At 35.2% G+C, this 27,796-nt stretch overlaps 1 protein-coding gene across 1 annotated transcript in view; it reads left to right on the top strand.

Moving 5' to 3' along the window:
• The first annotated feature begins 360 nt into the window (after window positions 1-360).
• The window catches only part of LOC148948137 (armadillo repeat-containing protein 1-like), a 41,456-nt gene continuing 14,020 nt past the window's right edge, over window positions 361-27,796 (top strand). Inside the window, exons 1-2 of the mRNA XM_089095203.1 lie at window positions 361-491; window positions 20,285-20,451. Of these exons, the coding sequence (XP_088951329.1) occupies window positions 408-491; window positions 20,285-20,451 (251 nt within the window). The 5' untranslated portion in view covers window positions 361-407. The remainder of the gene's footprint in view (window positions 492-20,284; window positions 20,452-27,796) is intronic.

Raw genomic sequence — 27,796 nt, 5'->3', positions numbered from 1 at the left:
ATATTTGATTGTGGTATACATGCAATAAACCGAGTGTGTAAAGAACAATTTGCCTTATTAGTTTTATATATTGTAGTTTTCAATGAAGCACTTGTCAATTTTACGACGGCATACGTGGAGGGTTTGTTATTTTTGTTCGTTCACAGAGCTCTTTTTTGCTTTTGACCTATGTTTATGTGTAGGTTATCTGACATACCATTTTCATTTCTTCCTCGTTTTACTCATAGCAGTGCTAGAATAAGGTTGAAATAGCGTTCGCTATTTTTTAGCTACTTCTGGCTATTTTTGGGCTAGTGATTACTACTGTTTGGGCTATACGTTATCCTAAAAACCTGGCAACACTAGCTTGGACCTTAACGGCAAGATATTTGAAATATCTTAAAGGAGGTCAGAAAAAAACTGGAAAAATGGATATGAGTAATGCTCTTGAAGCTATACACTCTTTTCATTCTCTAGCTAAAGACGCAATTAACCGAGGGACTCTCCTACAGGTATAGTAAAACAATCGATAAAATTCTACTTTTTTCTACCTATCTTGGAAAATGGTTAGGCTAGGAAAATGTAACTTTCAGGGATGGGTCTAAAGGCTAAAGTGTGTCCTGGAAAGGTATTTTGAAGTACCTGCCTCCATTTCTTATCCCTCTTTAGAGTTCTTACCATTGATGATGTTAAAAAATCTGTGTTTTTTAGAAGTGAACCTTGGAAAATAGATCTTCTGCTAAAATGAAGCATAACCAAATAGTTTTCAGCTTCCTAACTTTGCCTTTTTTATGCTCTTTTATAATTCAAGAATTGCTTCTGGGGCTAATTGCATCTTGAGCCCTTAAAGGGGCCCTGAAGTTATTTTATGTGAATAATGAATGAGCATTAAAAACATTAAATGCTGTTTTCACTTTCATCCTAGCTAACTTATATGGCCCCATGCAAATTTACCTTGAAGTTTACCCACCTGATCCCCCTAATGCGCAAATATGTAACCAGAATTGGAATATACCCTGAATTGTTTACAGCAAAGTTTTGAATTGCTAAATTCAGTGCTATTTTTGTTGTTGGCATTTGAAAAACTTAAAATGGTAGGAAAATGGTTTATACTTGAGTTGCTTAATAAATGATGTTTGAAATGTTATAAATAAGTATTTTTAGAATATATTACTCTTGAACAACTTATTTATATATTTGTGACATGTTTTCAACCACCTTTCAATAACTTAACTAGTGTTGATAACTTCTTTGTGTTGTTACAAAAATGAAATACCTTTGAGGCCCTAAGGGCTCAAGATACAACTAACCCCAGAAACAATTCTTGACAATGGTGAAACCAGGGGGCCAAGGGGTATGCACCCCTCCCCCCATGTAGTCTCAAGTAGTATAATTTACTTAATTAATGCAAGAATACATTAATTAAACTTGTTCCTTGTGCATGTTTATTATATCAACCTATTTTGCCCCCCCCCCCCTCTCCTTAAAAAATCCAGGATCTGCCCCTGGTTCTTGAATTATGAAAGAGCATAAAAAAAGGCATCCAATGACATTTTCACTTTCATATTAGCTAAATTATATGGCCCACTGCAAATTTATCCTTTGCTCAATCCCAATTTGTAAGGTTTTAAAGATATACAAATGCTTTTCCTAAATTTTGAAAGAAAAAACATTGATATGGCTTAAAATTCTACTAAAATAGCAGGAATTGCATTTTCAGAACAAAAGCCAGAGAAAAAGAAACTGATAAGTGAAGGAGTGGATGTAAGTACTTCAAAATACCTTCCTGGGACATACTTTAGCCTGTAGACCCATCCATAAAAAAGTTTCATTTTCCTAACTTAACCTCTTTGCAGGATAGAAAGAGGACTTAACCTCTCTAGAAAGAGGACTTAACCTCTTTCCAGAAGTAGCTAAAATAGAATTTTACCAAATAATCAATTTCTGGGGGTACTTTCTTTAACATAGGCATCTGGATTGTGCTGTTAGCTTTTTTTACAATTGTCTTTGTATTCTCCCACCATGAGAGGTCAGAAGAAATCACCACACCAAGTAAAGTTATTTTATGACTTTAGCTTGGAAGGAATAGGAGGTTTGAAAGACTGTTGAGATTCCAAAGAAAAGAAAATGTCATGACCAATCATTTGTCTTTATTCACAACCATGTTTAGTTCAGCCGCCTCTGAGGTAACTTGGTCGATGAAACCAGCAACATTGCTCTTCAAATCCTCAGATACAACTTCCTTTAAGGACAAGTCGTCAACGTATTTCCATTTGTCCTCCAGCTCAGCAGCAATTTCATTTATCTTGAGGAGGAAGCCTGGCTGCCCAATCACAGTTCCTTGTGGAATTTCTCAAAAAACTGGCAGAGAAGTTGAAAATTGGTCTTTATTCTTTACAGTATGCTCTCTATTTGTTAAGAAGCTCTTGATGATTTTAATAATAAAGCTGGGTTTTTTTCCGCCATTTTTTCTAAAAGGATTTTGTGATCAACAAGGTCAAATGCTTTTCTGAAACCAATTGTAATTAAATTTATCCATTTTCCATGGGTCATCCAGGTGTTTTAAAATAAAATCAATTAAATTAACAAGGGAATGAACTGTTAAACTCTTAGGGATGTTACCAAATTGCTTTTGATCAGTTACTTTCAAAAGAAATTTTTTTCAGCCATGGGGCAACAAAGCTTTCATATATTCTGCTAAAAAACTGACTTAACTATGGTCTGCTGGACACCAGAGAAATTATTAACTGCTCCTTTTTTGGAATGGGGATAATAAACCCTTTCTTCCATTTCTTTGGAAAATATCCTGTTTCTGTTGTATTATTGAAAATTATCTGAAGGGTAAATAATAATTTCTTAGCAAATGCTTTAATGAGAGCAACTGGATTGTCCAAAGGGGGAACAGAAGTTCTTTTTAATCAAGAGAGTTTACGGATTATAATTGCCTATGAAATATCATCTAAAGGAGTAGTTGAATTCACTGGAGGATCCTCAGATGGAAGAGGGGGAGGGGGTAAGACTGCACAATTGAAGCAAAATGGGTATTTAAATCATTTGCAGTTTTCTCTAGAGGCTCCTCCTTTATGAAGTCAACTGGTTGAGAACTTTTGCCAGTCAGATTTTTTACTTTACTGAAGAACTGCAAAGGCTTGGACTCCAAAAGATGGTCAACTTCATTTTCATAGTAATTTTCTTGTGCCTATTTGATTTTCCATTTTATTTGGTTTGCCAACTGTTTTGCTTGTTTCTCTTGACCTTTTTGTATTAGATGCAATTTATGTTTTATAGGGTGAACTTGGGTAATTCTGCTCCCTTATCGAGTTTTTTTCTGGAGTTGGTGGCACAATAAAAGCCATTTGACGTTGTTCTTGGTCATAGTATTAATATTCTTCACAATCTAGAAAGTTCACAAGTTTTGTTGTTTCTGTGACTTACTGCACCCATCTCAGAGGGGTCAGATTTACCCCAAGTCTGGGGTAAATCTGACATCCCTGGGCAGATCAACAGTGTAACTTATGTCCATTTCATCAGTTGAGGAACCCAGAGAGATGTCAGAGTTTTCACTGGAAAGATGATGTTTCTTTTTTTTAGATTTGGCTTGTTTGTCTTCTCTTTTACTTTCTCTGTTTTGCTCTTGAGCTTTTCTTTTTTCTCTTTTTGTTCAAGCCCTCTCAAAGCATCTACAAAAGTGATTATTTCAGCTTCCCGAGTAATTCTCTGCCTACCGGATGTCCCGGGTGCTGAAACATCAAGAGGAGGGCGGCGTGCTGAGTCCAAGAGAAGCTCTTCAAAGGATTTATCCTGCATATGAATCTTTTTTGGACTCACCAACACTGAAACAGTAATCTGATCAGTTGCAGTATTCACTGTGTTTGTCACTCTTGTTAAATTCTGAATCTCTGATTTCTCTGTCTCAACATATTGTTTTGAACTTGGATGGATCAAACTTTGCCTTGTCAATCACATTGCAGTTGATACGGGGTGGAATAGAAGAATCATAAATTTATGTCGCTTAAAATGATTTTGTAATCAGTGGAGGGGTAAGGTAAGTCTCCCAGATCTGACATAAAATTTCCACGAGTCCTTGTTTTGGTAAGACTTCACCTGGGTATGCTCGTTGCCAGTTCACGAGCTTCTGCTCAGAGGACGATTTCAGCCCTTTGAAAATAACTCTGTGAAGTGACTGCAGAACATGGGATGTAACATGGGCTGGTAACTTGAGAATAGTAATGTTCTTTTGTGAAGCAAGTTCCACAAGAGGTAAGGATAAATGGGAGCCATGGCTGTCAAGAATAAGAAGTGCTCTTCCTTTCACCCAAGACAGATAAGATAGATAAGATAAGATATTTATTTCAAAAAGATCACTATCACAAGCCCACAAAGGGCCGAATTCAGACTTCGGAGTCGAAAATATAAATGGTTGCGCTAAAACTGGCAAAAATGCAAAAAACAACAACAAAAGAGAAAAATCATAATGCACAATCATTTAACAGTCAATAATTAAAACTGTAAAAATTCAATGAAAGAGTTAAAAAGATAAAAACTGGTCAAACTAAACTTACACAAATACGAATCAGAAAAATAATTAGAAGGGACATAAAAAAAAGGGAGGGGAGGATAAGCGAATATACACAAAAAAAAGAGCAAGACATAAATACATATAAATTAAAAGGGACACTAAGAAAGTGTCAATAATTTAACTACAGTAAGTCAATAAAAGAGTTAACAAAAATAAAAACTGGTCAAGAAAGGGGGGGGTACAAAAATAAATAAATAGCCACCTCCCCCCCCCCAAAAAAAAAAAAGAACGAAAAATAAGATATATAAAAATTAAAGGGGGAACTGAAAAAAAGGAAAAAAAAGGGGGGACAAGTAAATGAGTGCAAGAACCTGGGCAGCACCATCAGCTAATAAACAAAAAAGAGGAAATAAAAGAAACTATTGGGACATTTTATTCATTTTTTCCGTAATAAAGGGGACAAAAGTTCTTTCGTATCTGGAAGTAATGCAGCAAATGGGGGACAAAACAGGGATGGGCTCAGAAACAGCTCAACGCGGCCGTAATCTGGATGGGGAGTGACGTTTGGGGAAAACACTTGCCGTCCGAGGGTTTGTTATGGCATTTTTTGCAGAACGGAGGCACAAATTATTTTTTCGTCTCTTGAGGAAAGCATCTTTAAACCAGTTATAGAAGAGGTCTGCTGTCATCCATCCTTTCTTAGTAGCTGCAAAACATGCATATGGATGGTCTTTAACGGGTAGCCATGAACTCCATGTGTTTTCCCCCGAGAAAACTACCAGTGGTGGTAGTTTCTCACCTGATGCACTAATGTAGGCAAGAACAGTTGTGTTATCACGCCCAGTCCTACCAGTTCGACGCGTTACTGGGGATCCTTTCGCGCCAGTGATTTGAAGGCTATTAGGATCGCGACAAAACGAAGTTTTGTCCAAGTTGTACCAGCATTCTGGTTTATCTAAGATGTCAAGCTCTTCTTCTGTTTTTTGTAGCAGGTAATAAAATCAAAGAATGATGAAAGAGTCTGTTTGTTGCACAGCCCTCAGGTTTTCAAGTCGCTCAGGCTTCTTAAGCGAGATGTTGTTTCTTTTATTAAACCCAAGCCACCAGTCTTCACCTGGACGATTGTTTGTGAAACGAATACTAATTTTGTTCACGCTGATTTATTTTTGCACTTAGTCTAGGAATTCTTTTGGTATACTTGTATGCTTGTGTCCAGGGTATGCTTGTAGACAGCTACTTTTGGAGAAAATTTTTTTCCTTTTTGGGAGAAACAAAACACTGGCTAAACACTAAAATAAGAGGCAAATTATCAACTAACATTTGAAAAAACAATATATATATATGTATATATATATATATATATATATATATATATGTATATATATATATATATATATATATATATATATATATATATGTATATATATATATATATATATATATATATATATATATATATATATATATATATATATATATATATATATATATATATATATATATATATATATATATATATATATATATATATATATATATATATATATATATATATATATATATATATATATATATATATATATATATGTGTGTGTGTGTGTGTGTGTGCATTGTTAACATTATGAATAGTTGGCAAATACACTGATATCTAGGCTAGAATTGCGAAAAACTAGCCACATTGTATACACGGGATAAATCCGACCCCCGTGTCAGAATTTATCCTGTATGGGATAAGTCCGACATGTCGGATTTACCCCAAATTCGTGTTTTTCCGGGGTAATTCCGACACCCCTAGTATCTCTTGACTGATTTGAGAACAAAATAGTACTAAATTACAGTAGTTACTTAAACTACCCTATTCACTTATCAGCCATTTGGAATTGTTTAATCATCTCTCTATTCTTCCTCACTATCAATTAAAAATTGCTACCTACCTCGTAGCAAACAAAAATGCCTTCCACAAAATTTCGAAGGTCCTTTATTACAAAAGCAAATGAAAATGGCGGAAATATTGAACGCTGTTGTCAAGTACCCAAGCTCAAGGAAGAAGATGGCATATGGAACCACAGACATTTGTAATCATTGAGCCAAATAAGACGGGTGTGTCGGATTTACCCCTGGGTCGGACTTACCTAAGATCACCCTTAGTCGCTTTATTTTAAAATTACGTAGGGTTTATCACTAGAACAGAATTAGTCACGTTTGGGAAAGCACTCGTGAAATTTGATTTTACCTCATTATGGAGCTGCTTCTCCCATAAAGCCTTTCTTGCCGCAGCGGGCTGACCAGGTAAATAATAAAAACGCACACCGCTACGGCAGAGAGTGGCCTAGGGGGTTGCTTAGGTTATTCAAACATCCATTTTCTCTTGCATAATGGGGAAAGTTCGGGTGAGCAGAATCCAGGCACACTTTGAAGAAAATAGTTTATGGGAAACAGCTCAGCATGGCTTTTGGTATTCTTGCAACTCCTAGGAATGATTAGTGATTTTCATTCAATCACAGATAATGAAGTAATGTTTGATTGTATTTATGTCGATTTTCCAAAAGTATTTGACAAAATTTCTATCCAACTTCCGATCAAGAAATGTCATACATATGGTATTGGCCCACAAACTAAAGCATGGATAACAGACTATCTAGCAAATAGAACCCAAGAAGTTGCTATGGGAAATGCTCAATCATTCCCTATGCCTGTGATAAGTGGGGTTCCGCAAGGCAGTTATCTTGGACAAGTACTCTTCCCCCTTTTTATCAATGATCTGCTATATGCTGTGAAAATTTTGAATATAAAAATGTTTGCTGATGATGTGAAAGTATACAGATCAATTATGAATGAGCAGGAGATTTTGCTACTTCAAGATGATTTGAATGCTCTGTGTAGGTGGTGTACTGTAAATTCCATATTTATTAATGAAATCAAGTGTAGCACTATTTGCAGAGACTCCCTCAATATTATCATTATTATATTGATGCTAAATCAGATTCAAGGGTGAAGAATGTTCAAGACCATGGGGTTCTCTTTGAATCTAGGTTGATAAGCAAGCTTCAGAAGTAACCCACGAAGCACATTGCCAATTATTATGTCTAAGGCATACATTCTCTGAGTTCAACATTTGTTCATTGATGTCACTTCATTTGTCCAATACTTGAGTATTGTTTATATGTATGGTGTCCTCTTAATAAGGGAGACAGAGCAAGAGTCAAAAAGTGCACCAGAGGACCACCAACCTCATTCCTTACCCAACATATCTACCATACAACCCGAGAATGCAGAGGCTGCAGTTACCTATACTTCAGTTCTAAAATAACAAAGCTGATCTAATAAATTCATTTACAATACAAATAAATTGGGAGCATCGGAGATACTACTCCATTTATGCAGCAATTCAATTAAAATCACTCAAGCAGACTCATTAAAAATGTACTTTAATTATTAAAGATGTACTTGTGGTACTTTAGTTTATTACCATTTATTTCATTAGTTTTATTTGGTTACAGTAAAAAGATTAATATCATTTGATTCCCCAACTGATGCTATTTCTAAATATAATATTTACTTTTCTGACGATGTGCCCACCCTGATGGCCCTATAAATAGCCTTAGGATAGATAAAAGAATAAAAGAAAATTAAAAAATTCTTAGTTAACAAATGAAATAACATCATTTTCATACAATCCTAAGAAGGACTTATCCCAGATTTACCTCTCAATTACTTGGACTATCTTTGTTTGTCTTGGCTTTTTCTACAATTAGTCATGTCTTGATGCCTAATGCAAAATACTTGATTTTTAATTTATTATATGATAAGAAGATATTTCTATTAATCAAATTGTATTGTTTCCTTCAACTGTTATCCACATTTTAAAATCACTTGTATATATACTTTCTACGTGGTATTTTGGGGCATAGATTTCTTTCTACGTGGTATTTTGGGGCATAGGACATTTTCTTTTTAGTTGCATTTGTTTAATGGTGAAAATGATGAGCTGCTACCGGGGATCCTTAAACCAATAACTTCCAGATACATAGTGACAATAGGCAGTTTTATTTTAAAAAGTTTAAAGGCTCAAAAATAGTAAATTTTTTTTTTTGTATCTGAATATTTCTTATGGTCATTTGTATCAGCTTTGAAATAGACATACTCATATATAGGCTAATATATTTATATAAATTATCTGAATTCTTTGTCAATCACAGAGGTCTTGGCTAATGCTTTTGAAAGGTCAAGAATGTAGCTACCTATTAACAGAGCATCAAGAGATACAAAACAACGGAGAAATTTATTACCTTGGGCTATATCTGGGACCTAGGGGTAGGGCCGAATGGACTAGGTGTGGGGGCCCGATTGGAATGTTTTTTGCTGGGCCCCCTCTATATATTAAGTTTTTAAGTAAAATTCAATCCAGCATATATATATATATATATATATATATATATATATATATATATATATATATATATATATATATATATATATATATATATATATATATATATATCGCGTTGTCATTTAACCTTTAGTATAGCTGTATGTGTCCTGCAATATCTGTTTCAATAGATCTGTTGGGTTGCAACTGATCTAATAATTTTAAAGATGTGAAATGCGTTCTTTAACATCTCTATCGGGATCTAAAAATTATATTTGGTCATATGAAGATGTTTCAAAATCACCTTCAGGGGTGTGTGATGGGTGTACTGCTAAATTGATTTTGTGATAAATTTGTCTAGCTAGATTGAAGCTGAAAACATTAATTCTGTAGTGTTATCTGCAATTCCTATTATTTCAGCAGGATTTTAAGCCAAATCTATGTCTTTTTTCTCCTAAATTAAAAAATAAATTTATGAATCTTTATAATCTTCTAATCAGGACTAGGCTAAAATTTAAGGCTCAAGATACTTCTCCTGTATCTCATCTGTGCAGTAGATCTATTTCTCAAGTTTTCACTTTAAAACATAAAGGTTGTTAAAGGTCATCAAAGGTCAGAGCCCTTTGGATAGGGAAAAGGCAGATGTAGGTACTTCAAAATACCCTCTCCAGGGGATTACTGAGGCTCTAGACCCATTCCTGAGTGCCTCATTCACCCAACCTAACTATTTTCCTAGATAGAAAGAAGTCCCTAATCTAAGATTTTAACTGAAACACTATAATATCAAAAGAGCATGGTAGTTAAAAGTAGAACTCTTTCAGAATATATGGCTGTTACCATGACAATTGCCCTCCTCCTCCCTATGATGAGGAGGCTCCCTATGAGCCCTATTCTATATAAAAAAAACAGGTTACCAAGACAAAGTATAATAATGAATTTCTTTCTTCATAATATGTAGAAATTTCCTGTCATGGAGACTTTTTTGTTTTCTTCCATTTTCATCTAGGTTTTTAAATCGTTTTAAGATTATATATTAATCCTCTTCTTCTTACTATTTGACAGTGATATGATGCTTTTACCTTACCTTAATTTGCACTTCAGAGCAAAATTAATGTCCATAGTCAGTCTGTTCTGCTCATTGTCAAAGATAGTGACATTTTGTCATTGTGTTAGAGCCCAGTGACATGCTGTAAGAGAGGTCTGCTGGAGAGATGCCTACTTGGTAACATAACAAGGAAAGGATGGTCCATGATGACTATTCTCCAGTGGTATAGAGCTGACACCACCACACAACAACAACTTCAGGAATATTATGCGAAATGATTGGATGTGACAAGTGACATCTTTATCCTAGCAAGAAGCTCACGTAAAAGAAGTTGTTATGAGTGGGAAGTTAAATGGAATGGACAGTCCCACTCATATTTCCATGACTTTTATTTTATTTCTTGTCATGTCTTGGCTTGAAGGATGTAGCTGAGGGTACAATCACTGTTTCAGCATAAAGACTACTTCAATTGTTGACAACACACTTAGAGAAAATATGTTGCCATGTTTGTGTATTAAAATGATGTTTTGACAGCTTATGTGAGTGGCCTCTTATACAGTACTGGCTTGAGTTTTTGGTAAAGAGGGAGTGTTGGCAGTTGTAAGCATTCAAGTCTCTTGTTGTAAGGAAGATCATGTAGGTGAGCTTTGTACCTTGTGGCACGTCTCTGAACTCCATCAATTCGGTTATTATCACTTGATAGGAAGGGGTGGGGAGGGAAGTCCAAAACAGGCCTGACTGTAGCTTTAAAAAGACTTTAGAGGCGTGTCTATTTATGGTGCGTTTGAGGGTACTAAGGTTTGAATTTGTTCTTGAGACTACTTGTTGCCAATAGCCATGGAACATTAGTTGTACATCTTTCAGCACTCCTAGATCTTCTTCTTTGGGACTTGTCTTTAGTACTGACTTTGAGTGGCTTGAGCTCAGACATGTTGTACTGGTGATGGGGATTATTGGTACGAAAATGAAGGACACTGTACTCTGATCTGCTAATTTCCAGTAGCCAATTTTGTACCTATGTTTTAAGAAGGTCACACTTTAGGTTTTGTTGATTTATATGTTTAAACAGTTTGGAGTTGTCAGCATAGAAAGTGATATTGTTTTCAATTCCATTCGCCATATTGTTGTATATTAGGAATATGGTAGGGTCCAAGACAGGGCCCTGGAAGACTTTGCTTACGACATCACTTGTTTTGGAGAAGAACTTGTCACTGTTGGCTGCAAAGAGTCAAACCTATTGAGTCCAGACACTGGAATAATAGGTTAATAATGAAGGACACAGTTTCTTACTTACTTACTTAAAGCTCTTGCTGGGCAGCGTCGCCAGCGTAGAGGGAACCAGTCGTCAGCGCCGTCAGTCTTCTCCAGAGTGGTCGGTTCAGGGCGAGGGTTGTCACTTCAGCCGGGTTGATGTTTCTGGAGGCGAGCCGATCACGGATGACGTCCGCCCATCTGGTGCTTGGTCTTCGCCTAGGAAGCCTCCAGCCGTTTGTAGCTGGGTCAAAATAGAAGATGAGCCAAGTGGGTGTATGGCCCGGCAGACAGAAAAGATGACCATACCAACGCAGTGAGCGAAACTCAAGCTGCTTGGACAGAGGTGAGAGCTTGAAGGATCCGAGGATTTTCGAATTTTATACCCTGTCGGACCATCTGGAGCGCTTGATTTTTCGGAGGTGTTTTGTCTGGATGGCATCTACCTTCAGCGTCTGTGTCTGAGTCAGCGACCAAGTCTCAGCAGCATAATATTTAAACTTCCTATCCTGATAAGATTACCTTGAATTTGATAGATTGCTAATGTTTTTTTTTTTTTTTTTTAATCCCACCTCTCCTACCAGTGGCACCAATAATTCAAAACAAAAGCTATTTAAATATTTACAAAAAGCTAAATGCCACCTATACTTTAATTTACTTAAAAATTGCAGCCGAAGAGGGTCTTTGCATTATTGTACTTCTACCCCTATACCACACTAAAAAAAATGCTTTCCTGCAGAGAGGACTCCCGTTACAGGAAGTCTTCGTTTACGGTGGCCACTTTACAACATCGAATAATAACCAGAAACTGTGACCAGGACACAGTTTCTGGTCTTTTCAAAAATTGGCATAATATTTAAACTTCCTATCCTGAGAAGATTATCTTGAATTTGATAGATTGCTAATGTTTTTTTTTTTTTTTTAATCCGACCTCTCCTCTCAGTGGCACCAATAATTCAAAACAAAAGCTATTTAAATATTTACAAAAAGCTAAATGCCACCTACACTTTAAGTTACTTAAAAATTGCAGCCGAAGAGGGTCTTTGCATTATTGTACTTCTACCCCTATACCACATTAAAAAATGCTTTCCTGCAGAGAGGACTCCCGTTACAGGAAGTCTCCGTTTACGGTGGCCACTTTACAACATCGAATAATAACCAGAAGCTTTGACCAGGACACAGTTTCTGGTCCTTTCAAAAATTGGCATAATATTTAAACTTCCTATCCTGAGAAGATTATCTTGAATTTGATAGATTGCTAATGTTTTTTTTTTTTTTTTTTTTTTTTTTAAATCCGACCTCTCCGATCAGTGGCACCAATAATTCAAAACAAAAGCTATTTAAATATTTACAAAAAGCTAAATGCCACCTACACTTTAAGTTACTTAAAAATTGCAGCGGAAAAGGGTCTTTGCATTATTGTACTTCTACCCCTATACCACACTAAAAAAATGCTCTCCTGCAGAGAGGACGTCCTCCCGTTACAGGAAGTCTCCGTTTACGGTGGCCACTCTACAACATCGAATAATAACCAGAAGCTTTGACCAGGACACAGTTTCTGGTCCTTTCAAAAATTGGCATAATATTTAAACTTCCTATCCTGAGAATATTATATTTAATTTTATATATTGCTAATGTTTTTTTTTTTTTTTTTTTTAAATCCGACCTCTCCTCTCAGTGGCACCAATAATTCAAAACAAAAGCTATTTAAATATTTACAAAAAGCTAAATGCCACCTACACTTTAATTTACTTAAAAATTGCAGCCGAAGAGGGTCTTTGCATTATTGTACTTCTACCCCTATACCACACTAAAAAAATGCTCTCCTGCAGAGAGGACGTCCTCCCGTTACAGGAAGTCTTCGTTTACGGTGGCCACTTTACAACATCGAATAATATTCAGAAACTGTGACCAGGACACAGTTTCTGGTCTTCTGGTTTTTTCAAAAATTGGCATAATATTTAAACTTCCTATCCTGAGAAGATTATCTTGAATTTGATAGATTGCTAATGTTTTTTTTTATTTTAAAAAAATCCCACCTCTCCTCTCAGTGGCACCGATAATTCAAAACAAAAGCTATTTAAATATTTACAAAAAGCTAAATGCCACCTACACTTTAAGTTACTTAAAAATTGCAGCGGAAAAGGGTCTTTGCATTATTGTACTTCTACCCCTATACCACACTAAAAAAATGCTTTCCTGCAGAGAGGACTCCCGTTACAGGAAGTCTCCGTTTACGGTGGCCACTTTACAACATCGAATAATAACCAGAAACTGTGACCAGGACACAGTTTCTGGTCTTTTCAAAAATTGGCATAATATTTAAACTTCCTATCCTGAGAAGATTATCTTGAATTTGATAGATTGCTAATGTTTTTGTTGTTTTTTTAAAAAAAACCGACCTCTCCTCTCAGTGGCACCAATTATTCAAAACAAAAGCTATTTAAATATTTACAAAAAGATAAATGCCACCTACACTTTAAGTTACTTAAAAATTGCAGCCGAAGAGGGTCTTTGCATTATTGTACTTCTACCCCTATACCACACTAAAAAAATGCTTTCCTGCAGAGAGGACGTCCCCCCGTTACAGGAAGTCTTCGTTTACGGTGGCCACGTTACAACGTCAAATAATAACCAGAAACTGTGTCCAGGACACAGTTTCTGGTCTTTTCAAAAATTGGCATAATATTTAAACTTCCTATCCTGAGAAGATTATCTTGAATTTGATAGATTGCTAATGTTTTTGTTGTTTTTTTAAAAAAAAATCCGACCTCTCCTCTCAGTGGCACCAATAATGCAAAACAAAAGCTATTTAAATATTTACAAAAAGCTAAATGCCACCTACACTTTAAGTTACTTAAAAATTGCAGCCGAAGAGGGTCTTTGCATTATTGTACTTCTACCCCTATACCACACTAAAAAAATGCTCTCCCGCAGAGAGGACGTCCCCCCGTTACAGGAAGTCTTCGTTTACGGTGGCCACTTTACAACATCAAATAATAACCAGAAACTGTGACCAGGACACAGTTTCTGGTCTTTTCAAAAATAGTCATAATATTTAAACTTCCTATCCTGAGAAGATTATCTTGAATTTGATAGATTGCTAATGTTTTTGTTTTTTTTTAAGAAAAATCCGACCTCTCCTCTCACTGGCACCAATAATGCAAAACAAAAGCTATTTAAATATTTACAAAAAGCTAAATACCACCTTTACTTTAATTTACTTAAAAATTGCAGCCGAAGAGGGTCTTTGCATTATTGTACTTCTACCCCTATACAACACTAAAAAAATGCTCTCCTGCAGAGAGGACGTCCCCCCGTTACAGGAAGTCTCCGTTTACGGTGGCCACTCTACAACATCGAATAATAACCAGAAGCTTTGTCCAGGACACAGTTTCTGGTCCTTTCAAAAATTGGCATAATATTTAAACTTCCTATCCTGAGAAGATTATCTTGAATTTGATAGATTGCTAATGTTTTTGTTGTTTTTTAAAAAAATCCGACCTCTCCTCTCAGTGGCACCAGTAATTCAAAACAAAAGCTATTTAAATATTTACAAAAAGCTAAATACCACCTACACTTTAAGTTACTTAAAAATTGCAGCGGAAAAGGGTCTTTGCATTATTGTACTTCTACCCCTATACCACACTAAAAAAAATGCTCTCCTGCAGAGAGGACGTCCTCCCGTTGCAGGAAGTCTCCGTTTACGGTGGCCACTTTACAACATCAAATAATAAACTTTAATTTCATTTCTACAAAGAGGCCACTATTATAAAAACAGACCACTAATGGGTATAGGTTAAAGGTGCAGTAATAAAACAAACAGTTACTTGAAGAAAACAAGGGTAGGATATTTGGCTTTATTGTACTGATTTAGGTTTTAAATTTTACTTTCTTTTTAAAACTTTTTTTGCATTTAACTTACTTTTAGGTGGGAAAATTATTGTTTTTTTTATTTATGCAAAGAAATTTGACTTAAATAAAACTTAATTGGTACATTATTACTTCTAGTTAAAAAAATTGATTCATCATTAAAGAAGCGGTTTGAAACAATTAGTAACAAATATTTTTCTTACATCTCTCTCTTAGTTCTTAGTTCTTTTACATCTCTAAGGTTGATGTCTCAGTTAAAAAAAAAATGCAAAAAAAAAGGTTTCTGACTTAAATCCAAATAAATCAGCTAGAACGGATGAGTCTAGCTTTAAAGTTGCTACAGAAATTTTTGGCTCTTGTACTTTTATTGGCTCTTGTATTTCTGAATCTTTTTGTGTCTTCAGTAATTTTGACTGTTTGATTTCAATTGTTTTGATTTTTACAGTACTTAGCTTGGAATGCAAGTTCAGCTTCTTCTTTTTTTCTTTTTTTTTTAGGCTGTGATAGTTTTTTTTATCTTAAAGTAATATCAAGTATCATTTTACCCCCTCCCCCTCTTTTTTTTCTTTTGCTATTAGCCGTATAAACTTCATTTTTGGTGTTGGACATGGATTTTTTTTAATGCTATGTTTAACTAATTTGTGTTAAATTTTTATTGACCATTTTTATGCTTGATTGATTTTTTAACTTTTGTCTTGCTGTCTTGGTTATTTCTTGGTTTTCTGTCTTTTGCTGGACATATAAAGTGAATTTGGCTCTATTAGAGCTTATGATAGCCTTTGAAAATAAATATTATCTCATCTGATATTCTTTTCTGTAAGCTGAAAAACTGTGGTAATCGTGAAACTGCATTGGTCCTACTTGAATTGTATCAGGTTAACTTAACCACAAGAGCGGAATGGCTTTTGTGTAGTCTTTAAATGTTGGGGAACCTCAAGGCTCTGTCCTTGATCTTCTGCTTTTTTCATTTTAAGTTATAATCTTCACTATTTTTGTAAATACCGTGTTTTGATACACATTTTGCAGGTGGTACTGCAACTTGATTCTCATAATTTTACTGCTTTAAATCAATTTAAAGCTAACACTGTTTATTTTAGTATAAATTTAAATGCAAGTCATTATAATAACCAAGTTAATTCTTCAAAATATTTTCTTTCGGTTTCTAGGATGGATATGATGAAGTACTTTGGAGTCTTGGACTCATAAAGGATTAAAGTTTTACGTTTTAAAAACATCTTCAAAAACTTTGGTGAAAGATTTCAAGGTGTTTCGGTTTAATGCCACGTTTAAAATATTGTTTACCACCAGCGATAAATAAATGTTCAAATACGGATAAAATCCTTTTAATAGACAGTGTTTCACAAACATTGATAACATTTTCAAAAAAAGACACTAGATATTTCGGTCACATATGCGGTGACCGTCATCAGTATTAAAACTCATATATCAGTTTTACTACTGATGACAATCACTGCATGTGTGACCGAAAAAAATTGGGGCATATAAAAATACTGGATTATAGAAATTAAAAAAATAGAATGAGTTTTGAAAACTGAATTATATTTTAGAAACAATACACTATCCGCTTTTTCAATCACTAATACAAATTTTGGGAAAAACAATAAACCAAAAACAAGTAAAACTTGAATCGAAAGCTTTGGTCAAGTTATACCAAACGATAACTACTACAAACAAGGGCTTGGCTACTGCTCCCCTTCCCTCCCCTTAACAAAAAAACCTAAAGCCTATTGTGTAATTTTCTTTTAAATATCAGAGACGTCAATCAGTTCTATTTATTTCTGACTATTCAAACTCTTCTACTTTTGAGTGTTACGTGCGTGTTTGGTTGGTGGGGTGTGGAAAAATTTCATTCAAAAATAACATGGATGTACTTAGTGTCGTTTGATTGATATGTACATCCCCTCAATATTCTCTGGAAGCTTTAAATTTCAAAAGATATTTTTGTAAATACCGTGTTTTGATACACATTTTGCAGGTGGTACTGCAGCTTGATTCTCATAATTTTACTGCTTTAAATCAATTTAACGGCTTATAAGAGCTTTCCTTAGCCAGATAAAATTTCAAAGTCACAGATAAAATTTCAATCAACCAGCACAACAAAAATGGAAAATATACTTGTGAATGTAGCAAAACAAGCAATAGAGTTACTAGAGGAAAGTGACTGTTGAGTGACTGTTGCACCATTCTATAGAGTGCAAATGGGCACTCTTGCTTTTGAATGCTTATGAATGGGCATAGACATTAGATTAGTTGAAATGGGGGTGCAATCCTAAATAGTGGACTTCACATAGGGAAACATGTTAAGAAAGTATTTTTTACTCCATAATATGGACGATACTCATAGTTGTGGCACTTAGCCTAACACTTAGTCAGCCAAATGTCCTTTCTACATTTTTAGCTTAAGACGTTTGAACAATTGAACATATTCCTAAGGGTATTGAAACCTGGGGTTAGCTGGAGTTTCTTAGTATTAGTTGTAATCTAAGATATCTAGAAATTCCTCCGATGATTTTTCCGATGACCCCTAAGGAATTTTTGAAAGTTTGGAAAGCAATTTATCCCAAAAATGCTTCCAGAACTTTCTGAAGATTTCAAAACTCTGCCACATATACGAAAAACAAATCACTACCATTTTTTAGATGAAAGACCCTATCAACAAAATCTACAAAATTAAATATCAATAAACTTGTTTTCTGTCATGTGTTTTTTATTTTAGAACTTGACGCTCAAAAGTAAAACTAAAGTTCTTAAACGGAGTGTGTGGCTCAGCTCTGTGTTCTAAAAATGACGTATTAAAAAAGAAGAACCGCGTTCCAAAGGACGGCTAAGAAATGCGATATTTTAAATAAAGGTAAAAACGAACTGTTTAATTCTAAAGTCATGGATTGGATTTACATAGAACGGCGAAAATGAACGCCGCTACTGTCTATTAAAAGGATTTTATCCCTATTTAAACTTTTATTTATCGTCATGGAAAGGCAGTGTGGTCTTCGAAATTATCTTTACTACCAGCTTTATGTGAATAAGACTGGTGTTTGAAATACTGACCGTATTTCAAACAGTAGGTTTTACGGAAAGAGTGGTCCAATCCCCCTTTCTAGGGCTATAATTAGAGAAAGGTTTGGGATGGGAGGAAGTTATTAAGAAAGATTGAAGGGAAATAGGAACTACCTGGGAGGGTGTAAAGAGAGAGGCTTTAAATAGATTGGGATGGAGGAGGAGCGTGCGTAGCTGTGCTGGCCTCAGGCGGTTTGGTGCTGCCGTGAGTTGTTAGAAGTTGTTGTAGTTATTTGATATTTACTTGCTCTATTTTTGTCTAATATCAACTACTGCTCTTAAGGTTATTTATCAATCTTTAAGAGTCATATTAAACCAATTCAGATCTGGTAAAATAATACAATAATAATCCTAAAATGTTTTGTCCTTTAGTTTTATCCTTTATCTTGTATTTTAGGCTACCTCTAAATAAATCCTCCGCATTATTGTTAAACATATATTTTGATAAGCTTCCAGTTTTCAACAGTTTACTTTCAAACAATTGTTCTCATTTATAAAATAGGCTGTTACACTGTACTATTTAAATCTAATTTTTTCCCTGACAGGAATTTCAAAGGGTGGAGACAAGGCATTAGACCCTCCTCATGGATTTGAGAAATATCTTTATTCGGTATTCCCATTGAAAAATGCCTTTTTCTTAATTTACATTGAAAAATTGAATAAATAGACAAAATTTCCCCCTAAATTTTGAGAAATGCACTACCCCTCCCCCCTACATTCTTGTGAATTGATGCCACTGTTTCATAAACATAGGATTTTGTAATTACATACCTGGCTAAAAGCAGGTGTCTACATTAACAAGTATTATACTGATAGATCAAAGTTTGCTCTGATTATGTCAATAGGCCAAGGCCGTACCTCGAGGGGGGACTTGGGGGGTTAACCCCCCCCCCCCCCAAAAAAAAAAAAAAAACGTTTTTCTGACTCGTAAAAACTTAACAAAAATGGATATAAACAAATTTTGTATGCATTTTTTGAGGTTTTTTGGTGTAGAAGACCCCCCGAAAATTTTTTTCAGTAAAACTCCCTCCGAAAAAAAAAATCCTGGGTACGGCCTTGCAATAGGCTAGTTTGTTGCTGAGGAATTGACAGAGATTTTGCTGTCAAAGTTAGGTCTCTTGTATTGCTTGAAAAGATTGTGAAATTTCATTTGATTTAAAACTATGCTTAATTTTTTGCTCATTCAGTTTCAGCAATATAGTGTTTTTGTCTTCCTTTTTTGCTGTACTTTTATTTGATATACGCCTAATTTTTCTTGGCTTTATCTTACTCCAGTCTGATAAAATGTTAGTTTGTATATTTACTGTAGATAGATATATAGGGCTAAGATCCAGAAATAAAGTTATCTTATCTAGTACTTTTTATATGTCCACCTATTTCATTAATTGTTTGCTGATTGGGGTAGAATTGTCATTAGGTAAGATTCAAAAGAGAAAAAGATATTTCTATGTTATATATCACCATTTTTTTGTGATATACATAGGTAAGGGGTACATAGTACATACATAGGTAAGGGTAACCTTATATACACGTACATACTATGTATATACACGTGCATATACTATGTACATACACGTACATAGGTAGGGGGTGGGCCAAATAGATCTGAAAGATTACGACTTCTTTATTTAGGGATATAAAGCGTATATTTCAGCAGTAGTTCCATACCCATCCATCTAGGAAATTATCGGCACTGTTCTATTAGCTGAGAGACATCGCGAGAATGCGAAGATCAGATAGGATAAAAACCTGTTAGTCCACAACACGCGAGACAGATACCCGGGAATTCCTATGAAACGCTGAATAAAACAGGGGTAAAAATAAAACAAAATAGGATAAAAATATAATAGTTTGTGAACAAAATTATAGAATCCTAACCTAACCTAAAAATTTAACTGCATCTTTTCGGTCCTTGGCAAATGCCAAACGTAATTTTAAAATCCATATTCATTCAATCGCTTATCATTGCAGACTAACAGGTTTTTATCTGTCTCGCGTGGTCAGCCAGCTCATAGAACAGTACCAAATTATCTTATACCCATTTCCCTGACACATTGGCACTCTGCGTTTTGCAGGGTTGTATAAGTAGTCATTGGGGATTGTCATCCTCTTTCCTACAAATATTTCTTGGTAATATTTTATTTCAGTTTTTGTTTTTTATTTTGTTCAGGACGCAACCTGTCCCCAGTTCCTTGCTTATGCTCTTGGAGAAAACAACTTAGAGCTTGTCAAACTATCTTTGGAAACCTTGACCTTCTTAGCAGATACTCAGAAACACAAATTAAAGCTTGGCTCTATTTTTGGAGTGTTTCCAGCTCTACAAGCTACAGCTGAGAAGTAAGTGTTTTCTTTTCTACACCTCCCATTTTCTATTTTTTAATTAAAAAAAAACTTTCCGAAAAATAAGTTTTTCAAAGAAAAGTAAAGGCAATTTTAGACTTAAGCTCAGATGATACAAATACCTGTTAAAATTCAAGCTCAAAACGACCAGAAATTACTATTAAAGTATAAATGAAACCCAAAACGAACAGAAATTAAATAAACAATCCTAGCAAAAAACATACTACAAGTAATAGTATAAATGAATAAATACATCAAAGCGAGTAATGATTAGATTGAAAATGAAAATCAAGATTAAAACTAAAAAAAAAAATTCCTATTGAAGTATAAATGAAACTTAAAGCGAATAGAAATTAAATAAACAATCAAAGCTAACAAACATACAATAGATATTAATGTAAATAAATAAATCTTAAAACGAGTGGAACATGAGTTGAATATGCAAATTAAGCTTGAAATGAATAAAAACCACTACAAACAAGAGCTTAGGCATCGCTTCCTTCTCTCACTCTAAAAGTATAAAACCTACTGCGTCATTGGCGCTTTACTGAAGACCAATTTTATTACAAATATTTTCTTTTGTACTTAATTGAAAATAAACATTAAAATTATAGTAACATTTTGAACTGATGAACTTTCAGAAACTAAGACCATTATACATGGCACATACAGTTTAATTTATTAGGTCTTCTTAAAGTTGTTCAAGATAAACATATTTTCACAACAAACTAGGGTTTGGGTTCTGCCTCCTTTCTTAACTGTAAATAAAAACCAAAGGCCTTTTCCGTCATAGTGCTTCAGTGAGAACGAATTATTTTACAAATATTTTCTTTTCCAGTTCTCACAGCATTGAAAATTAAAATAAAATTACAGTGAAATAGATTCTTGAACTTATTGATTTTTCAAAAATTAATATAATTTTAAATAAAGTGTTATATTTGAGGTTTTTTATACTTTCCAATACTGTTAAAAACGCATATTTTTATCATTAACGCGCCACTGACGCAGTAGGTTTCAAACTTTTGCAGAGAGAGAAGGAGGTCAGACAAAACCTCGTGTGGGTAGTGAGTTTTGTTAGTGTCAATCTTGATTTATATATTAAATTACAGCTTCACTCGTTTTAAGATTTATTTATTAATTTACATTAATATCTATTGTATGGTTGTTTGCATTGATTGTTTGTTTAATTTTTGTTCGTTTTAAGTTTCATTTATACTTCAATAGGAATTTTATTTTTCGTTTAAATCTTGATTTTCATATTCAATCTAATCATTACTCGCTTTAAGATCTATTTATTCATTTACATTATTGATTGTTGTATGATTGTTTATTTAATTTCTGTTCGTTTTGGGTTTCATTTATTCTTTAATAGTAATATCTGGTCGTTTTGAGTTTGAATTTTAAAAACTAATTGTATCTCCTGATCTTAAGTTTAAAATGGCTTTTAATTTTATTCGAAAAAATTTTTTTTGGAAAGTTTTTTTTTAATTAATTTTTGTTCGTTTTTGATTATAAAAAGTTTCAAGTTTTTAAAAATTCCTTATTTCAAAATCAATTTTTTTCTTAAAATCAAATCTTCATCAAAGTATCAAAACTGGTATCAAAGTAACAATATCAAAGTGAAAAAATGGGTTTGTGTCAACCTCGGAGTTTATTTTATCTGATGTTTGAACTATTTTTAACAAAATGGCTATCTCAAAATTTTTATCGGATGGGTTTGAAGAAAAAGGGTGGGGGGTGGCTAATTAACCTTCTGTCTCTATTGACTCTTTAAAAGTGAACTAGAACTTTATATTTTCAATCAAATGGAGCCCTCTTTGAAGTTTATACGATCATCCCTTCTATAAGAACCCTATATATCCCCAGAGTATAACTTACAATGCCTGTCCCTGGGCTCTGGAGGGCTGTGCTAACTCCAGAGTTTTAACATCTGATGTTTAAATTGTTCTTAACCAAATAGTTCGCCTCAAATTTTTACTGCATAGGATTGTCCATCCCATAAACCTAAGGGCGTTAAGGGAAAGAGGGGCTAGTTTTGCTCTGATCTTTTTTACTGTTTGAAAATGAACTACAACTTTTAATTTCCATTCAAATGAACCCTATCTGAAGTTTACACTAATATCCCTTTCATAAGAACCACATACGGTCCCAGGACATAGTTTACTATGCCTGCACCCGGGCCCTGGGGGGTTGTGTCGACACCGGAGTTTTTGTTATCTGACCTTTGAACTATTTTGAAAAAAATTGCTCTCTCAAACTTCTTATTGGATAGGTTTGAGGAAAATAGAACGTGGAGGGGGGGAGGGCTAGTTGCCCTCCGATCTCTTTTGACTCTTAAAAATTGAACGAGAACTTTCAATTTCCAATCATATGAGCCCTCTCCGAAGTTTATACGAGCATACCTTCCATAAGAACCATATATGCCCCCAGAGCAGTACATACAACGCCTGCCCCGGGCCCTGGGGGGGGTGTATCGACACAGGAGTTTTTCTTTTCTGACCTTTGAACTATTTTTAACGAAATGGCCATATGTAAAGGAGTTTTTGCTATATGATCTTTGAACTATTTTTGACAAAATGGCTACCTCAAATTTTTATCAGATGTATTTGGGGGAAAAGGGCTTGGGGGAGGCTAGTGGCCCTCCGATCGCTTTTGACTCTTAAAAAGGGCAGTAGAATTCTCGATTTCCAATCAAATGAACCCCCTTTGAAGTTTATACGACGATCCCTTCTATATGAAGTGCCTCTGGAAAAAAAATTAATGGAGTTTAGGCGGAGGCTAGCTGCCCTCCAATCACTTTCGACTCTTAGAAAGTGAATTAAAACTTTCAGTTTCCAATCAAATGAGCCCTCTAGGAAGTTTATACGAGAATCCATTCCATAACAACCATATATGCCCCCAGGGCATTACTTACAACGCCTACCCTCGGGCCCTGGGGTTCTCTGTCGATACCGGAATTTTTGTTATCTGAACTTTGAACTATTTCTAATAAAATGTCTATCTCAAATTTTTATTTGATGCATTTAGGGCGTGGAGGGGGGGATAGTTGCCCTCCGATCTCTTTTGACTCTTAAAAATTGAACTAGAACTTTCAATCTCCAATCAAATGAGCCCTCTCCGAAGTTTATACGAGCATCCTTTCCATAAGAACTATATATGCCCCTAGAGCATTACCCATAACGCCTGCCTCCGGGCCCTGGGGCATAGTGTCGACACAGGAATTTTTCTTTTCTGACTTTTGAACTATTTTTAATGAAATGGCTATTATAAAAATTTTATCAGATGGGCTTGGGGGAAAAAGGGTGTGTGGGGGTGGGGGGGGTGCTAGTTGCCCTCGGATATCTTTTGACTCTTAAAAATTGAACTAGAACTTTCAATTACCAATCAAATGAGCCCTCTCTGAAGTTTATACGAGCATCCCTTTAATAAAAACCATATACGCCCCCTGGACAACACTTACAAGGCCTATCCCCCGGGCCCCGGGGGGGAGTTTTTGTTATCTAATTTTTGAGCAATTTCCAAAAAACTAGCTGTCTCAAAATTTGTAGCGGAAGGGTTTGGGGAAAAAGGGCGCGGGGGGGGGGCTATTTGCCCTTAAATCTCTTGACTCTTAAAAAGTGAACTAGAACTTTCAATTTCTAATCAAATGAGCCCTCTATGAAGTTTATACAAGCATCCCTTTCATAAGAACCATACAGGCCCTTAGGGCACAACTTAGAACGCCTTTCCCTGGGGGGTTGTATTGACACCGGAGCTTTTCTTATCCGACCTTTGAACTATTTTTAACAAAATGTCTATCTAAAAATTTTATCTGATGGGTTTGGAAAAAGAAGGCGTGGGGGGGGGTGGCTAGCTGCCCTCGGATCTCTTTTGACTATTAAAAAGTGAGCTCAAACTTTCAATTTCCAATCAAATGAGCTCTCTGAAGTCTATACGAGCATCCCTTTCATAAGAACCATATATGCCCCAGGGCATAACTTACAACGCCTGCCCCCGGGCCCTGGGGGGCTGTGACTTAGCCATTTAAATTTCCAATCGAATGAGTCCTTTCTGAAGTTTCTACGACAACGCTTTCTATAAAAACCTTATATGCCCCCAGGGCATAACTTACAACCCTTTCCCTGAGGGCTGTGGAGGGGGGGGGGGAGTTGTTATCCTCAAAGACCTAATTTCCTAAATTTTCAACTATGTTGAACAAAATAGCTATCTCAAAATTTTGATTGGATGAGTTTGGGGAAAAGGTGGGCGTGAGAGGGGGGTTAGTTGCCCTCCAATCACTTTCGACTATTAAAAAGGGACTAGCCCTTTGAATTTCCAATCGAGTGAGCCTTTTTTGAAGTTTTTACGACAACTCCTTCTATAAAAACCTTATATGCCCCCCGGCAATAACTTACAACCCTTGCCCTGAGGGTTGTGGGGGAGTGTCCTCAAATACATATTTTCTATCTGGAAATCAACTACGCTGAACAAAACACCTATCTTAAAATTTTGATTGGATGTGTTTGGGGAAATGATGGGCGTGGAGGGGGCTAGTTGCCCTCCAATCACCTTCGACTATTAAAAAGGGCACCAGATCTCTCGATTTCCAATCGAATGAGCCCCCTTTGAAGTTTCTACGACGACTCCTTCCATATGAAGTGCCTCTGGGGGAAAAAATAATAAATAATAATAATAAAATATTGGAGCCGTATGGCCTTTACTAGAGGCAACGCTATAGCGTTGCCTCTGATTATGTATTGTTCCTTTGTCTATCTATGAATTTTGGTCTTGTATCTGATTACTTATATCGCCACATATTTTACAACTACACTAGGAGCTAAAGCTTTAGATGCAGTTTTGTTTAGCAGTAAACTCTACTCAAATTATTAAACTCATTGAGATGACTTGATATTTTGTGATTTTAGCATTGAACTGAAAGTTTTTTTTCTTCAACTATTCTGCTCAGCTGAACTGGGTATCAAGAAAATATGTTTGAAAGGTAGAGTTTTTCAGGTTTTAATCAAATAGAAAAAAAATCATATCAGCATTTATAGATAGATAATTGTGGTGCATTGGGATTGATATTTGCTTTTGATATAGGACCCAAAGTGCAACCTGAGTTGCAGCAACCCAATACAGAGCCTTGAATTTGATTCTGGTTATGAGGTTATGAGAAAGTGACACCTTAATAATTAGAAGAAGAAGGAGAAGAACTAAGAACTGGTGTTTTCATTTTTGTTCTATCTTTTTTCAATCTCCAAAATATACAGATTGGCTGAAAGTTCAAAATTTGTTTACAACAAAATTGCAACAAAAATCAATTTTGCACAACTGAAATTCTAATCACATGACTTTAACTTAAAATTAAATTTTCCCAGTGTAAGGCAAAATATTTCCAAAAGTTGGCTATTAATAGTCAGTTATAAATTGAGTCCTTTAGCTCTTTAAATTTATTCGCTAATTATTGATTTGTTTGTGTATTGAGATGCGGAAAAAATATCTGCTTTTCTTTCTCTGTAAGTAAATTTTTTTCCACACATTACATCCTATAGGATGGTGTTAAAGTCTTGACAATATTGGTTTTACAAAAGTCAAACTTGATTTGGAAATACTTGATTTGTGCAAGTATGTGTCTAATTTTGAATAGATTAAGTGTAAAGGAAGAATTTTTTTGACAGGGATCTCTTTAGGAAATATATAACACAATTGTTCATTTTCAGGGTAAGAAAACAAATATCCCATTCCATAAAAAGATATTAAAACAGTCTCCCCGAGTTTATGCTCCGTATTTAGATCTTTTGATTGATTCCACTTACCCCAAAATTTTCGTGCCAATTGAAAACAAAACAGAAAACAAAAGACCGTTTGGTCCGTTTTGTACAACCGGTCCGTACAAGTCTGTAAGCAAACGGACCAGTTTGGGCCTTTTTAGAGTTCCTAAAGTCGATGCAACCTACTTTATTTAAAATAAATATTCTTTTCATCTTTGATTTCTTTGGTCCAGCATCTATGCCCAGTAAATTTCTATCCAATCAGAGACAAAACAAATTGGGGCCAATTTTGGCTGTCATTTATTTATACAAATCTTTTTGCCTCTCTCGCCAGACAGCCCTCCGAAAATTTCATTTTTGATAATCTAGACACATTGATTCTTTCAAATTTGAGGTCCCTTTGTTTCCCCTACAATGCCCCGAAAATTTCAACTGGATTTCCCGAGCTGTTCCTAATATAATATAGTTGCGCATAATTGGCTTCTTTCTGTATACATTTCTGCCACTAAAAATTTATACAAATCGGAGACATCTTAAGACCCACTCTCTATGCCCCTCTTCTAAGTCAGGATTTGAGGTCCACTTCTTCTCCCCCTTCCCTACACCGTCCCTAAAAGTCTCGACCTGATCCCCAAATTTGTTCCCAAGATGTTGCAGATATGTTATTTTGATCACCTGGCACTACATAGTGGCAGGGGCATAAGCGAGAGGGGGACTTTTGGGTCAGCCCCCTCTCTCCAAAACTAAAACTAAATTTCTAGGCACATCTTATTCAAATTATCAAATAAGACTTGTGTGTTGTTTTTGCCCCTCCCCCCAAAATATGAATTGTCATTGCAGACATTATGCCTGCATAATGTCTTTTGATTTACCTTGCTACTTAACTGTTAGTGCATTGTGCGCCACAAAGAGGTATATAGTGTAAAAATGTTTAGGTGGATTGAAGATAAAGCAATTTTTAGCCCCTATTTACCCTCCTTCTTCCTTTCTATTCATTTTCCAATCTTGCCCTCTTCCAAGACCCCACAGCTAGGTTTCAGACTTGTTGTTTTTCAAAATGTTGTTTTTCAAAAAGATATTTTGGCAGGGACTTTGGTTTAGTTCCAGAACACGTTTTCTTCTTGTTATTTGTGAAATTTATTTATGCATGGTCATGAATCATGACAAACTCCCCCTTCTTTTTCTTTGATATTCCTGTCGGAGACCTGCTATCAATATTTCAAGTCAAGTAGGCCTAATTGGGAAAACATTTATTATTATGTTTAGTTTTTTTCTTCGTGTTTGTCCACCGCTGTTTGCTAGCAATACCTGCCGAAGGGGGAATCATGAAAACTCTCCCTTTTGATATCCCTGTTGAAGATAAAAAATTAGAACACTAAGGAAATCAAGGGACTGCCCCTGGGATACTCCATTTCTCCTCATTAGAGCTTGCACTGATTTCCTTGCAAACGCCATCATCCGTTCTTTTCTACAAAATTACCGAGTCTGGACAGTTGTGCATGGCTGGACGTCGTCCACTTTTGCATTGGAATAAAAGTATTTAATTGACAATCAATGATTCAACCATCTCAAAATCCAAGCTGCCGTCTCCA

This window comes from Artemia sp. Qi Xiang Cuo, chromosome 10, assembly GCF_049724085.1.
Source record: "Artemia sp. Qi Xiang Cuo chromosome 10, ASM4972408v1, whole genome shotgun sequence".
NCBI classification, from domain to species: domain Eukaryota; kingdom Metazoa; phylum Arthropoda; class Branchiopoda; order Anostraca; family Artemiidae; genus Artemia; species Artemia sp. Qi Xiang Cuo.
This window is presented reverse-complemented; position numbering and strand designations above follow the sequence as displayed.